The 13,431-nt window shown below is 38.2% G+C and overlaps 1 protein-coding gene across 1 annotated transcript; it reads right to left on the reverse strand.

The window, feature by feature from the left end:
- Nucleotides 1–8,691: 8,691 nt before the first annotated feature.
- On the reverse strand, nt 8,692–9,630 carry LOC310746682 (olfactory receptor 5A2-like; the record flags this gene model as incomplete). Its single annotated transcript, XM_083580663.1, has 1 exon — nt 8,692–9,630. One exon carries the CDS (start codon nt 9,628–9,630, stop codon nt 8,692–8,694), a length of 939 nt encoding a protein of 312 aa, XP_083436789.1.
- Between the last annotated feature and the right edge of the window lie 3,801 nt (nt 9,631–13,431).

Raw genomic sequence — 13,431 nt, forward strand, 5'->3', positions numbered from 1 at the left:
CACAGAATCTAAATTCTTCTGTTAAATAGCAAAGCAGATATAACAAATTATGGTTAACTACCCCATCTCTTTTATTGATCAACACCCAGTTCTCATGACACACCACAGGACGGAGTGTTTCTTATCTGAATTTTTGTTGATGATGTTACTCTCTCTCCATGAAATGGAGGTTGAGGAAATGATAGTGATTTTACTAATTATAGAGTTCGTGAGCAGTTCCTGGTGTGAGAACTGTATGTCTATGTAATAAAAAAAAGCCATGTTGGTAACACCTGCTCCCTACTATAAAAAGTTATATCCTTTGAAACATCTGTGTATTACAAGTGCGTAGAACTAGTGAACCTTCAAAGGCTGCTGGACTCCAGCCCACATCAGTTCTAGCCAGGTATTGGCTAGATGTAGTCCAAAGGGTTGGAAGTTGGACACACACTTTTGGAGGGGTTCCACTCCTACCAGCTGGACTGCTACAAATGAATAGGCATGCAAGACTTTTATTTGGACTCTTGTGTTTATGCCGTGGTGTCAAGCAAACATTCAATTTTATTTCCCATGCTACTTTTATCTATTCTATATGAAACCCAGGCATCATCTGGAGACTTAGTATGAAGTATTCCTAATGTGTGGGTGGCACCCAATTCTATCTCTTCATATTATATGATTCAAGAGACTTTGCAAGTGCTAGAACAGTGTCTGAAGGCCCTAATGGGCTTCCTGAGGGCCAATAAATTGAAGCTGAACACTGATAGATCACAAGCTTTGTGGATAAGTGGTTTCAGGTCCAAAAACAAGACTGCCACCATCCCCCACCCCAGAGCCCAAGAATTTAAGAATCTATTAGTCTTCCTTAATTTAGCATGTCCTTCATTATATCTACATTATTGCTGGCCCTGGATCATTTTATGGCAGTACGCAAGATGCTTTATAATGAAATTCTTATTTGGTTTATTAGCAATTTAATGCATATTTTAAAATACAGTACCATTGATGAACACTCTTCCATTGTTAACAATACATATTGCTATTATGTCTTGTTCAATACATTCCTTCCCAAAGCTCTCATTAATGCCTCTTTGACTTCCTTGTTCCTAAAACTATATATAATGGGATTTAGCATAGGATTGATTACTGCATAAAATATAGAAATCATTTTATCATTCTCAGGGGAGTAAAATGATTTTGGCCTCATGTACATGAACATTCCTGTGCCATAATAGATGGTCACTACTGTTAGATGGGAAGAGCATGTGGAAAAAGCTTTGTGTCTGCCACTAGTGGTACGGATTCTGATGATAGCAGCAATGATGTAGCCGTAGGACACCAGAACCAGGATAAAGGGCAGCATTAAAGTGCCTGCACCCCCTATCAACATCAGAAGTTCATTTAAGGTGGTATCAGTACAGATCATGTGCAGCAGAATGGGAGCCTCACAGAAAACATGATTAATAACATAGGGTCCACAAAGAGGGGGCAAAGATAAGTAGAGTGGAACCACAGAGACTAGAAAGCTGATGGTCCAAGATGCTGCTGCAGTCTTCACACAAACACGGTAGCTCATTATTGTGGTGTAACGTAAGGGATGGCACACTGCTACATAGCGGTCAAATGCCATCACTGCTAGAAGGAGACATTCTGCTGCTCCCATAAAGAGGGAGATATAGGTTTGCAGCATGCACAGATGATATGATATAGTTTTCTTGGTGGATATCAGGTTGGCCAACATTTTGGGGACCACAGCAGTGGTGTAGCAAAGGTTCAGAAATGCCAAGTGTTGAAGGAAAAAATACATGGGAGTATGCAGATGGGGATCTGCTGTGGCCAAGCAAATTATACTAATGTTCCCAAGAAGGGTTGCAGCATATAGAAAGAAGAAGATTGCAAAGAGTAAAGGTTCCATTTCTGGATGATTAGAAAAACCCAAAAGCATGAATTCCCAAACTTCTGTTTCATTTGCTGGTCTCATAATGCCCCATCGATTCCAACTATTGGGAAGGGGGAACCTGGAAGAAGAGCAGACAAAACTACCTTTTAGAATGTGAGAATATAGATATATCATCATATATCCTAAACCTAAATCCTACATCTAAAGTATCATTCATCAAACACAAAATACAATTAATGCAATGTTGTTCTATAACTTCACTAGGCATAGCTCCATCAGTTTGTCAAGTCAAGTTTTAGTTTTCAGTTTTATGCCCTTTTGCATATGCTAAGTCTGGAAAAGATCAGTAAGATTGTTTTACTCCTGATGTAACTTATTGTTTATGATAAAATTATAAATTTGTGATCTATGGAACAATAACTATAAAATTGTGAACTATGCAACAATATAGGAAAGAAAAAAGAGTTCTTTGATCATACAGGCACTAGAAATTTCATAGATATAAAAGCAGAGCAGAGTTATGAAGAAATAGAGACAAATGTAAAAAGTTACATGAAAAAAGTTACATGAAAAAAGTTATTTTGAGCAATGATCGTACAGGTTGGCTTTCAGGTATTGTTGGATTAAACTTCCCACCAGCAAATAGTCAGGATTGGTGGGCATTGTAGCCCAACAATATCTGGAAGGCAACTCATTTATGATTTAGAAATTTTATTTTAATAGTTTTTCCAATCTTATTTATTGTTTTTTGTTATATGCCTTAATAATAATTTTAAATACTGTTCAATTCCTTATTTGCATGCATCCTAATCATAACAATAGAAATAAATCTCATTATGTTCACTTTTCCCCATCTGAATATAAATAGGATTCCTTCTTCCCTTCCTTCCTTCCTTCCTGCTTGATTAACAGAAGTTAACCGAGGTCAACAGAAGCAGGGGTTTCTTCCCATGGAGGTAGATATAGGATTATATTGTTAAACTAGTTTTCTATGTATATACTCAATGCGGACTAGGTTAGGTGGGCAGACATCCAAGGAGCTGTAAAATAAAAAGATAAAACATGAACATATAACTAACACAATGAAGTCCAATAAAACTATAAAAAGCTGCAGTATTATCACAATTCAACATGACTGGTAATAGCAGCTCAAGCTGGCCAGTCTATACTTATGTTTGCCCACCACGCTCGTCTTAAAGGTTACATATTTCTCTTGCCTAGCAAAGCTTACCATATTTGTTTAATACTACAAGCTCCCCTCCAACACAGACAAAAAGCACATTTGAAGAGATGTGCTTATACAAATATATTAATATTCCTTTCTTTCTAGAATACATTCCATTATCTCCATAACACTTTTGCTCCATGCACCTCAATTATTTTTATTTGAATTCTAAGAGTTTTATTGAGAAGAAATCCCATGGATTTCAATTTAATTTCCGGGGGGAGAGAGGGAGGGAGATAAAAGTCTAATTGATACACTCTCCTTAACCTACCTTAATCGTTATATGTACATTCATTGGTCTTTGGCCTTGATGTTACATTGACAATAATGCTGGTGTTTAAATTCACTGACAAATGGAAGCATTAGTGACCCATACTTGGAAGGTACATAAATGACACTCTTACTGCCATGCAGATTTTCTGTTGAGATGTTAACAGTAAAGAATGGAGATGAAATATAGGAGTAGGGTGTAGGAAATAAACCAGAACTGAGTTCTCAAAGAAGTAAAGTCTTTTAAGAGCATAAAAACAGAAAGAGCCCTGCTGGATCTGGTCCAGCATTCTATTCACACATTGGTCTATCTGATATCTGGACTATTTTGGAAAGGAAAGTGAAGTGTAATTTTAATAATAATAACTAAATAAAAATAGGAAGCAGGCCCAGAGACAGAATCTAAATACAAGAGCATTTACTCCATTTTACAAGTACAGTAAATGTTATTCAGAGAGCCACTGCCTTCAGTTGTGAAAGCAGAGTCTAGTTATCATTCTCAGTTCACACTAATAGCAATATCTAATAGAATATGTTTCATTCCTTTCATTTTTTGTTTTCTTTTAAATCAAGGATTGTACCTAGTTTTATCTTGTTCACCTAAGTCTCTGATCAAGCTGAAATTTATAGTAAGGGTGAAAGCAATTGTCACTGGCACTCTTTTGCCTCTGCGGCCCCTGTTCCATTCAACCTCTACTCCAAAGGGCTCAGAGTCTCCACAGAATATCATGGCAGGTTGCCAGAGAAAGGATGGATTTGCAGAGTTCCCTTCCCTCTGCCCATCTTCACAAAAACCTCTGCCGAATCAAAGAACATTGTATGAGTTGAAGGACAGAATTAGAGACAATCCAATATGTTTATTTGTTCCTGGGGGAAAAACCCAAGATAACAGCACGAGACGCTACATTGCATGCCCTCCAACATTTCTCCAATGAAAATAGGAGAATGGAATTATCATTCCATAATGATAATTTTACTATTTATACCCCACACATCTTAGTGGGTTGCCCCAGCCACTCTGGGCAGCTTTCAACATATATAAAAATGTAATAAAACATTAAACATTTTTTTAAAAAACACACTTCTCTATACAGAATTGCCTTTAGACAGCTTGGGAATCAAATAACTCCATACCCCCCCTCCCAATATTTCTCCAATGAAAATATGGAAGTCCTAAGGAAAAGTGGGACATTCCGGGATCAAATCAGAAAACTGAGCAGCTTCTTTAAATCAGGGATGTCCCTGGAAAACAGGGACACTTGGAGGGTCTGACATTGACATTCCCAGGGTATAGTACCCCTCTCTTCTGGAGATTCAATAATTGTAAAAAATGGGAACCAGCCAAGAAGATCCCTTCAGCTCCACCTTCATCCAAGCACAGTACAGGTAGTCTCATTGAAATAAATTAGACTTAAGTTGTCCCACTGATTCCATAACTACCTTCTTCTGGATCCAACCCATAGTATGTTTAATTCCTATTGTGTTTGGTCTTAAGCAGATAAGCTGAATAGTACTCAATAATATGACCTACTTGTATACCGTTCATACCACATGAATGCAGAAGAGAATAATAAAAAAAACTTCTATATTTACTCCTATCTTCTATATGATGGCTTTATTAGTAGTTAGAAAATCCCCAGGCTCCAATTAACTTTGCACGTCTTACTATGAAATGGACTCAGCAGAAATTACCACTCCCTTAAAAAAACAAAAAACTTACAGGATAATGGAAGGTTAACATGGACAACTTTTAAAGAGATTTTAAGGGCCATATTATATTGTTACAGATCTGGAGAAACAGAGTTGGGTGGGCAAAGGCACCCATAACTGCTAGAGCAGGGGTCAACAAGGTTTATCTTGCCTGGGCCAAATCGGTCCCGTGGCGATCACTCCATGGGCCGGATCGTGAGTGTGTGCGCGCCTGTGATTTTTGGTGTCTGCATGTGTGCAGACGCAATTTCCGGCACCATGGAAGTGAGTTCCCGCACCGCGCTCCACTGATTTAGCGCAGCACGAGAGTGGGCGGCTCGGTTCAGGGGTGGCTTGTGGGCCGGTCAAACGACCTCTATGGGCTGCTTCTGGCCCATGGGTTTTAGGTTTCTGACCCCTGAGATAGAGTTAGGAAATGTTAGAAATTATTACATGGCAGAATTTAGATTATGTTTGGAGTATGAAAGGGAAGGTGCAAGACTAAACCAAAAAATCACCTGGGAAGAAGGGCCATCAAGGTGTAATTACTGGACAATGGCCAGCCATTGACCTTCTGCCTGAGCTCAGGGTAAATAGCAGAATTGGGAGAATGGACAGTTACATGAGGCATGATGTCACACAGGAAAAATGTGCCCTTTTGGAAAAATAAAAGAGGTCTAGATAAGTGGGGTGAGTAAATAGAGGTTGGAAAAGAAGAGGGAGGACTCGACAAGCTGTTTTGAAGACCGAACCGTCTTGGTGAACTGGCTGAAGGCAGGTTGGGAGAGAGGCATGGAGATGCCTGGAAATCTAATTCTGGGCTACAGTGAAGGAAAGCCTCCTCCTGAGATGTAATGTTGTAAATTCTCCCCAAGCCCATGTGTAAATATTTGTAAAATAAACCATATTTCTTAAAGACCATCGTCTCTACTATGTCTTGATTTCCCAGACACAACCCTGGGTGAGCACATGGAACCCCCTAGAATCTTGCTACCATTTAGCAGAGATTGGGGGTGGGGTGGCACACAAACTTTAACACACACACACACACACACACACACACACACACTCTAGATGTGAGTGTCACAGGCAGGCTTATGGGGTTGACACAAGGATCAGATATCTCCCAATGAGCCAAACTCAAACAGGCTCATGACTAAGTCTATCAATCAGTAGTCTCTCATTTTTATTTTTTTAAAATGCAGTATTTATTTGAAAATTCACATATTTGCAGGGGGGAAAACTTTGAATAGAAAATACTTCTTATGCAAAGGGAAGAAAATGCACCTTTTAAAAACAGGAAATGCTTTTCTTTCCAAAGGAGGCTTGCAAAGCTTCTTGTGCAGTACTTCCTAAGCACCAATAGTCAGCTGGGTGTCAGTTATGTGGGAAGCACAGTGCAAGAGGCCTTAGTAGACACTGCAGCAGGTGTGGTCACAGAAGGCCATGCTCCTATTACTGACATTAGCCAGGGCCACCCCAGAGGCAACATTCAGTTTTATAGTCTCAAAGATCAATGCTGAATGTTGGAAGAATTTGAACTTTGTGAATTTCAATATGAGAAGACTCCATTCACCCTTCCCAAATTAATGAATCAGGTGGATTTTGTACTTCTCCCAACTTTGTGACAGTGTTCTCAGTTCATGTAAAATGTGTAAATGCATTATCAAATGTTCATTTTAAATTATATTTAGAAAAATACATTTTGTGAGAAAAATACATTTTTGAATGCTAAACTTAACATTTTGACATGGATTTATTTATATATGTATGCATCATCACTCTTTAATGCAGAATTGAATTAATATATGCAATGGGGATACAGACTAGAAATATACTGATCCAACCACCCCACATCCCTACTGTGTCTGAACAAAGCTCTGAAACCAGAGCATAGAGTTCCAGGTAATTAATATAGTCATAGTCGATTTATTTATAAACCACATATTCTACAAATACATCTGTACTTGAAGCAGTTTACAAAAATATCTAAATATTGGAACACATTTTGTTGCTGGCTTCCTTCTGTCTCAGGAGACAATGGAAAAATACATATGCTGTAGAGACTAATATAGGAGAGACATGTTTCGTTGTAGCTGGGGTAGAGGAAGGAGCACATTTGCAAAACATAATAATACCTCATGACACAAAATAATAATGATGATGATAATTAATATTAAATAAAAATAACAGTTCATTTAACATACATGAAAATTTAAAAGTGCAAAGTTCAACAAGTCAAGTAGTTTCACATCCAAATGCACCATCAAAACTGATGGCATCAGTGCCGAGTAACCTCCTACCTTTTATTTACGCCTGATCCTCAAAGTCCAGAAAGTAACTTCAGACTTAATCTGGAAATGGATCCCTTATAAAGACTCTTATGGCTGGAGTATGGGAAAAAGCAAGCAGAAACAGCCATTCACTGATGAAAAACACAGTTTCTTTTCCCTCACATGGTTCTAGATTAAGGTAGGTAGAGTGCCAATCAGTAGAAGCAAAGACCCAATGAAATCCATGAACTCGATAAAGCTGATGTCAATGCAGGTGAGGTGTAGCAAAGGGGCACTGTCACAGAAGTAGTGATTAATGATATTAGTTCCACAGTAAGGCAACATCACTTTCAGCACTGTTGACAAGAACAAAGACAAGAACCCACCGATCCAAGAGCCAATCAGCATACTGACACAAACTTTCCCAGTCATGAGAGTGGGGTGCCTAAGTGGGTAGCAGATGGCCATGTAGTGGTCAAAGGACATCGCAGCAAAAAGGATGAACTCTGTAGAACCCATGAAGAAGTAGAAGTATGACTGAGCAAAACACAAAATATAGTCATGCGTTTGGGGGGAAAGGAATAAGAAATAACTTAATATTCCCCACTGTTTTGTTGGCAATTGATCTGAATATAACATGCATTAGACAGGTGGGGTGTGTTTGTGTTTCTTTGCTTTTTTATCATTCTGAATAATTTGATGTCATCAGAAAACATGACCACCTCACTGTTCATTCCTCCTTCCAGGTTATTAATGAACAAGTTTAAAAGCATATGTCCCAGTATAGATCCTTGGAAAATCACACTTCATACATCCTTTCAAGATAGCCTCTCTTTATCACATGACTGCTAAGTATTCTCAGGAGTCTTTGGTCAAAGACTGTATCAAAAGGTTTTTGAATGTTCAGCTATGCAATGCGGACTATATCACTCCTGTCCACATTTTATTGATGCTCTCAATTACCTCTAAATTGTCACTTAGACAAATATGCATAAAAGTTCAACTTATTAAAAGACTTCTCATAAAAGTCTTCTCATAAAAGTCTTCTCCTGTATGCATGCATACAATTTTCAAAAGCCAATGGTGTCTAAAGTAACATTTTAGCCATAATAATTGAACCAGATAATTAATATTAGGGTTCATTGAACCATCCTCTACCTCAGAGCCCAGGAATTTAGGAATCCACTAGCCTTGATCAATTTAGCATATCTTTCATTGTTTCTACATTATTGCAGGCCCTGTACATTATAAAGCACGAGATGCTTTATAATGAAATTCTTGTTTGGACTATAAGCAATTCAATGCATATTTTAAAATACAGTACCATTGATGAACACTGTTCCAATACATTTCTATTATGTCTTGGTCAATACATTCCTTCCCAAAGCTCTCATTAATGCCTCTTTGACTTCCTTGTTCCTGAAACTATATATAATGGGATTTAGCATAGGATTGATTACTGCATAAAATACAGAAATCAGTTTATCATTCTCAGGGGAGTAAAACGATTTTGGCCTCATGTACATGAAAATTCCTGTGCCATAATAAATGGTCACTACTGTTAGATGGGAAGAGCATGTGGAAAAAGCTTTGTGTCTACCACTAGTAGTACGGATTCTGATGATAGCAGCAATGATGTAGCCGTAGGACACCAGAACCAGGATAAAGGGCAGCATTAATGTGCCTGTACCCCCTATCAACATCAGAAGTTCCACTAAAGAGGTATCAGTACAGATCATGTGCAGCAGAACGGGGAGCTCACAGAAAATATGATTAATAACATAGGGTCCACAAAGAGGGGGCAAGAATATGGAGAGGGAAACCACAGAGACTAGAAAGCTGATGGTCCAAGATGCTGCTGCTGTCTTCACACAAACATGGTAGCTCATTATTGTGGTGTAACGTAAGGGATGACACACTGCTGCATAGCGGTCAAATGCCATCACTGCTAGAAGGAGACATTCTGCGGCTCCCATAAGGAGGGAAATATGGGTTTGCAGCATGCACAAGTGATACGATATAGTTTTCTTGGTGGATATCAGGTTGGCCAACATTTTGGGGACTACAGCAGTGGTGTAGCAAAGGTTCAGAAATGCCAAGTGTTGAAGGAAAAAATACATGGGAGTATGCAGATGGGGATCTGCTGTGGCCAAGCAAATTATACTAATGTTCCCAAGAAGGGTTGCAGCATATAGAAAGAAGAAGATTGCAAAGAGTAAAGGTTCCATTTTTGGATTATTAGAAAAACCCAAAAGTATGATTTCCCAACCTTCTGTATCATTTGTTGGTCTCATAATGCCCCATCGACTCCAACTATTGGGAGGGGGGAACCTGGAAGAAGAGCAGACAAAACTACCTTTTAGAACGTGAGAATATAGATGTATCATAATATATCCTAAACCTAAATCCTGCATCTAAAGTATCATTCATTAAATGCAATATAAACTTTATGCAATATTGTTCCATAACTTCTTTAGGCATATCTCCATCAATTTGTCAAGTCAAGTTTTAGTTTTCAGTTTTATGCTGTTTTGCATATTCTATGTCTGGAAAAGATCAGTAAGGTTGTTTTCATCCTGATATAACTTCTTGTTTATGAAAAAATTATAAAATTGTGATCTATGCAACAATTACTATATAATATAGGGGGGGAACAGTTCTTTGATCATACAGGTACTAGAAATTTAGCAGATATAAAAGCAGAGCAGAGCTGGGAAGAAATAGAGACAAATGTAAAAAGTTACATTTTTAAAACCAAGTTATTTTGAGCAACGATAGTACAGGTTGGCTTTCAGATATTGTTGGATTAAACTTCCCACCAGCAAATAGTCAGTATTGGTGGGCACTGTAGCCCAACAATATCTGGAAGGCAACTCATTTATGATTTAGAAATTTTATTTTAATAGTTTTTCTAATCTTATTTATTGTTTTTTCTTATACGCCTTAATAATAATTTTAAATATTGTTCTATTCCTTACTTGCATGCATCCTAATCATAACAATAGAAATAAATCTCATTATGTTCACTTTTCCCCATATGTGTATAAATAGGATTCCTTCTTCTCTTCCTTCCTCCTTGATTAAGAGAAGTTAACAGAGGTCAACAGAAGCAGGGGTTTCTTCCCATGGTGGTAGATATCAGATTATATCCTTAAACTTGTTTTCTTTGCATATACTCAATGCAGACTAGGTTAGGTGGGTGACTGGGCAGACAGGCTGGGAGCTGTAAAATAAAATGATAAAAAATGATAAAAAATGATAAAAAAACATATAACTAACCCAATGAAGTCCAATAAATCTACAAAAATCTGCAGAATTATCACAATTCAACATGACTGGTAAAAGCAGCATCAAGCTGGCCAGTCGATGCTTATGTTTGCCCACCACACTCGTCTTACAGTTTACATGTTTCTCTTGCCTAGCAAAGTTTACCATATTTGTTTAAAACTACAAGCTCCTCTCCAACACAGACAAAAAGCACATTTGAAGAGATGTGCTTATACCAATATATTAATATTCCTTTCTTTCTAGTATACGTTCCATTATCTCCATGCCACTTTTGCTCCATTCACTTGTAACCTCATTGTTATTTTTTTTTTAATTCTAAGAGTTTTATTGAGAAGAAATCCCATGAATTTCAATTTAATTTCCAGGATTTAGGGGAGGAGAGGGGAGAGAGAAAGGGCTAATTGAAACACTCTCCTTATATTACTTTAACCTACCTTACTCCTAATATCTACACCGATTGCTCATTGCCCATGTTACATTGACAATAATGCTGGTGTTTAAATTCACTGACAAATGGAAGCATTGTGACCCGTACTTGGAAGGTACATAAATGACACTCTTACTGCTATGCAAATTTTCTATTGAGATGTGATGGTTATAATAAAGAATGGAGATGAAATATAGGAGTAGGGTGTAGGAAATGAATCAGAACTGAGTTTTCAAAGAAGAAAAGTCTTTTAAGAGCATAAAAAAATGAAAGAGCCCCCCTGAATCAGACTTAAAAACATAATAAAACATTAAACATTTAAAAAACACTTTTCTATAATGGATTACCTTCAGATGGATTGGGAGATGAATAACTCCATACCCTGCAACATTTCGCCAATGAAAATAGATACATCCTAACAAAAAGTGGGACATTCCGAGATTGAATCAGAAACCGGAGCGGCTTCTCTAAATCAAGGATGTCCCTGGAAAATAGGGACACAGTTCCCCTCTTTTCTGGAGATTCAATAGTTGTAAAAAATGGTAACCAGCCAGGAAGATTCCTTCAGTTCCACCTACCTCCAAGCACAGTACAGGTAATCTCATTGAAATACATTAGACATAAGTTGTCCCATTGATTCCATAAGTACCTTCTTCTGGAACCAACTCATAGTGTGTTTAATTCCTATTGTGTTTGGTCTTAAGGAGATAAGCTGAATAGTATGATTAAGTATGAATAAGTATGAACTTGTATACAGTTCATGCTACATGAATGCAGAAGAGGATAATTTAAAAAAAAACTTACATATTTACTTTTATCTTCTATATGATGGCTTTATTAGCAGTTAGAAAATCTCAAGGGCCATATTATATTGTTACAGATCTGGAGAAGCAGACTTGGGGAGCAAAGGATCCCATAACTGCTAGAGTTAGGGAATGTTAGAAATTAGTATACGGCAGAATTTAGTTAATGTCTGGAGTATGAAAGGGAAGGTGCCAGACTAAACAAAAATAAATAAATCACATGGGAATAAGTGCCATTAAGGTATAATTACTGGACAATGACCATCCATTGACCTTCTGCCTTAGCTCTGGCTAAATAGAAGAGTTGGGAAGGGACGGTTACAGGAGGCATGATGTCACACAGGAAAAATGTGCCCTTCTGGGGAAATAAAAGAGGTCTAGATAAGTGGGGTTGGTGAAAAAGAGGGAGGACCCCACAAGCTGCTGGGAAGACAAGAACCATCTTGGTGGGATGGCTGAAGGCAGGTTGGGAGAGAGGCATGGAGATGCCTGGGAATCCAATGCTGGGCTACAGTGAAGGAAAGGCTCCACCTGAAATGTAAATGTTGTAAATTCTCTCCAAACCCAGGTGTAAGTATTTCTACAATAAACCATATTTATTAAAGATATTAGTCTCCACTATGCCTTGATTTCCCAGATACAACCCTGTTTGAGCACATGGAACTCCCTGGAATCTTGCTACCACTTGGCAGAGATTGGAGCAGGGGTTGGCACACAGACTTTAAAAAAAAAATCATTTCTAGATGTGAGGGTCACAGCCATGCTTATGGGGTTGACACAAGGATAATATATCCCCCAATGAGGCAAACTCAAACAGGCTCATGACTAAGTCTATCAATCAGTAGTACCTCAAGTCTTTTTTTTAAAAAAAAAATAATTATTTGAAAATCCACATATTTGCTGAGGGAAGAAATTTGAATATAAACTACTTCCTTTGCAAAGGGGAAAAACTGCTCCTTTTAAAAACAGGGAATGATTTTATTTCCAAAGGAGGCTTGCAAAGCTTACTGTGCAGTACTTCCTAAGCACCATTCGCCAGCTGGGTGTCAGTTATTGAGCTTTTTTGATTTTGGAAATTCCCCCCAGACAATTTCAATTCCACTTTTCAAATCCAGGAATGTCTGGGAAAATCAGGACATATGGCAGCCCTACAACCAACTGATCAGCAGTGCCTGCAAAGCCTTTTTTGTCCAAGTCCCACCTATAGCTGCCCCTCAGCTGTTGTCACATATGACTTCACATGCAGGACAGCTGGGTGTGGCTTGAATGAAATGGCCTTACAAATAGGAAGCCTCAGTCTTCCAGATTAGGTCCTCAGGCTGATAGTTCTCCATTCCTGCTGTAGAGAGTTGTTGGAACTGGAGGGTGGGGCCTGGGTCTGCATCTTTTCTGGAAATGCTAGGTGCCAAACTGCAGCAGGTGTGGTCATGTTGAGTTAGTAACCACAGAAGGCCATGCTCCTATTACTGACATTAGGCAGGGCCACCCCAGAGGCAACATTCAGTCTTACAGTCTCAAAGATCAATGCTGAATGTTGGAAGAATTTGAACTTTGTGAATTTCAATATGAGAAGACTC

Source organism: Podarcis filfolensis (genome assembly GCF_964270895.1).
Source record: "Podarcis filfolensis genome assembly, chromosome: 13".
NCBI lineage: Eukaryota > Metazoa > Chordata > Lepidosauria > Squamata > Lacertidae > Podarcis > Podarcis filfolensis.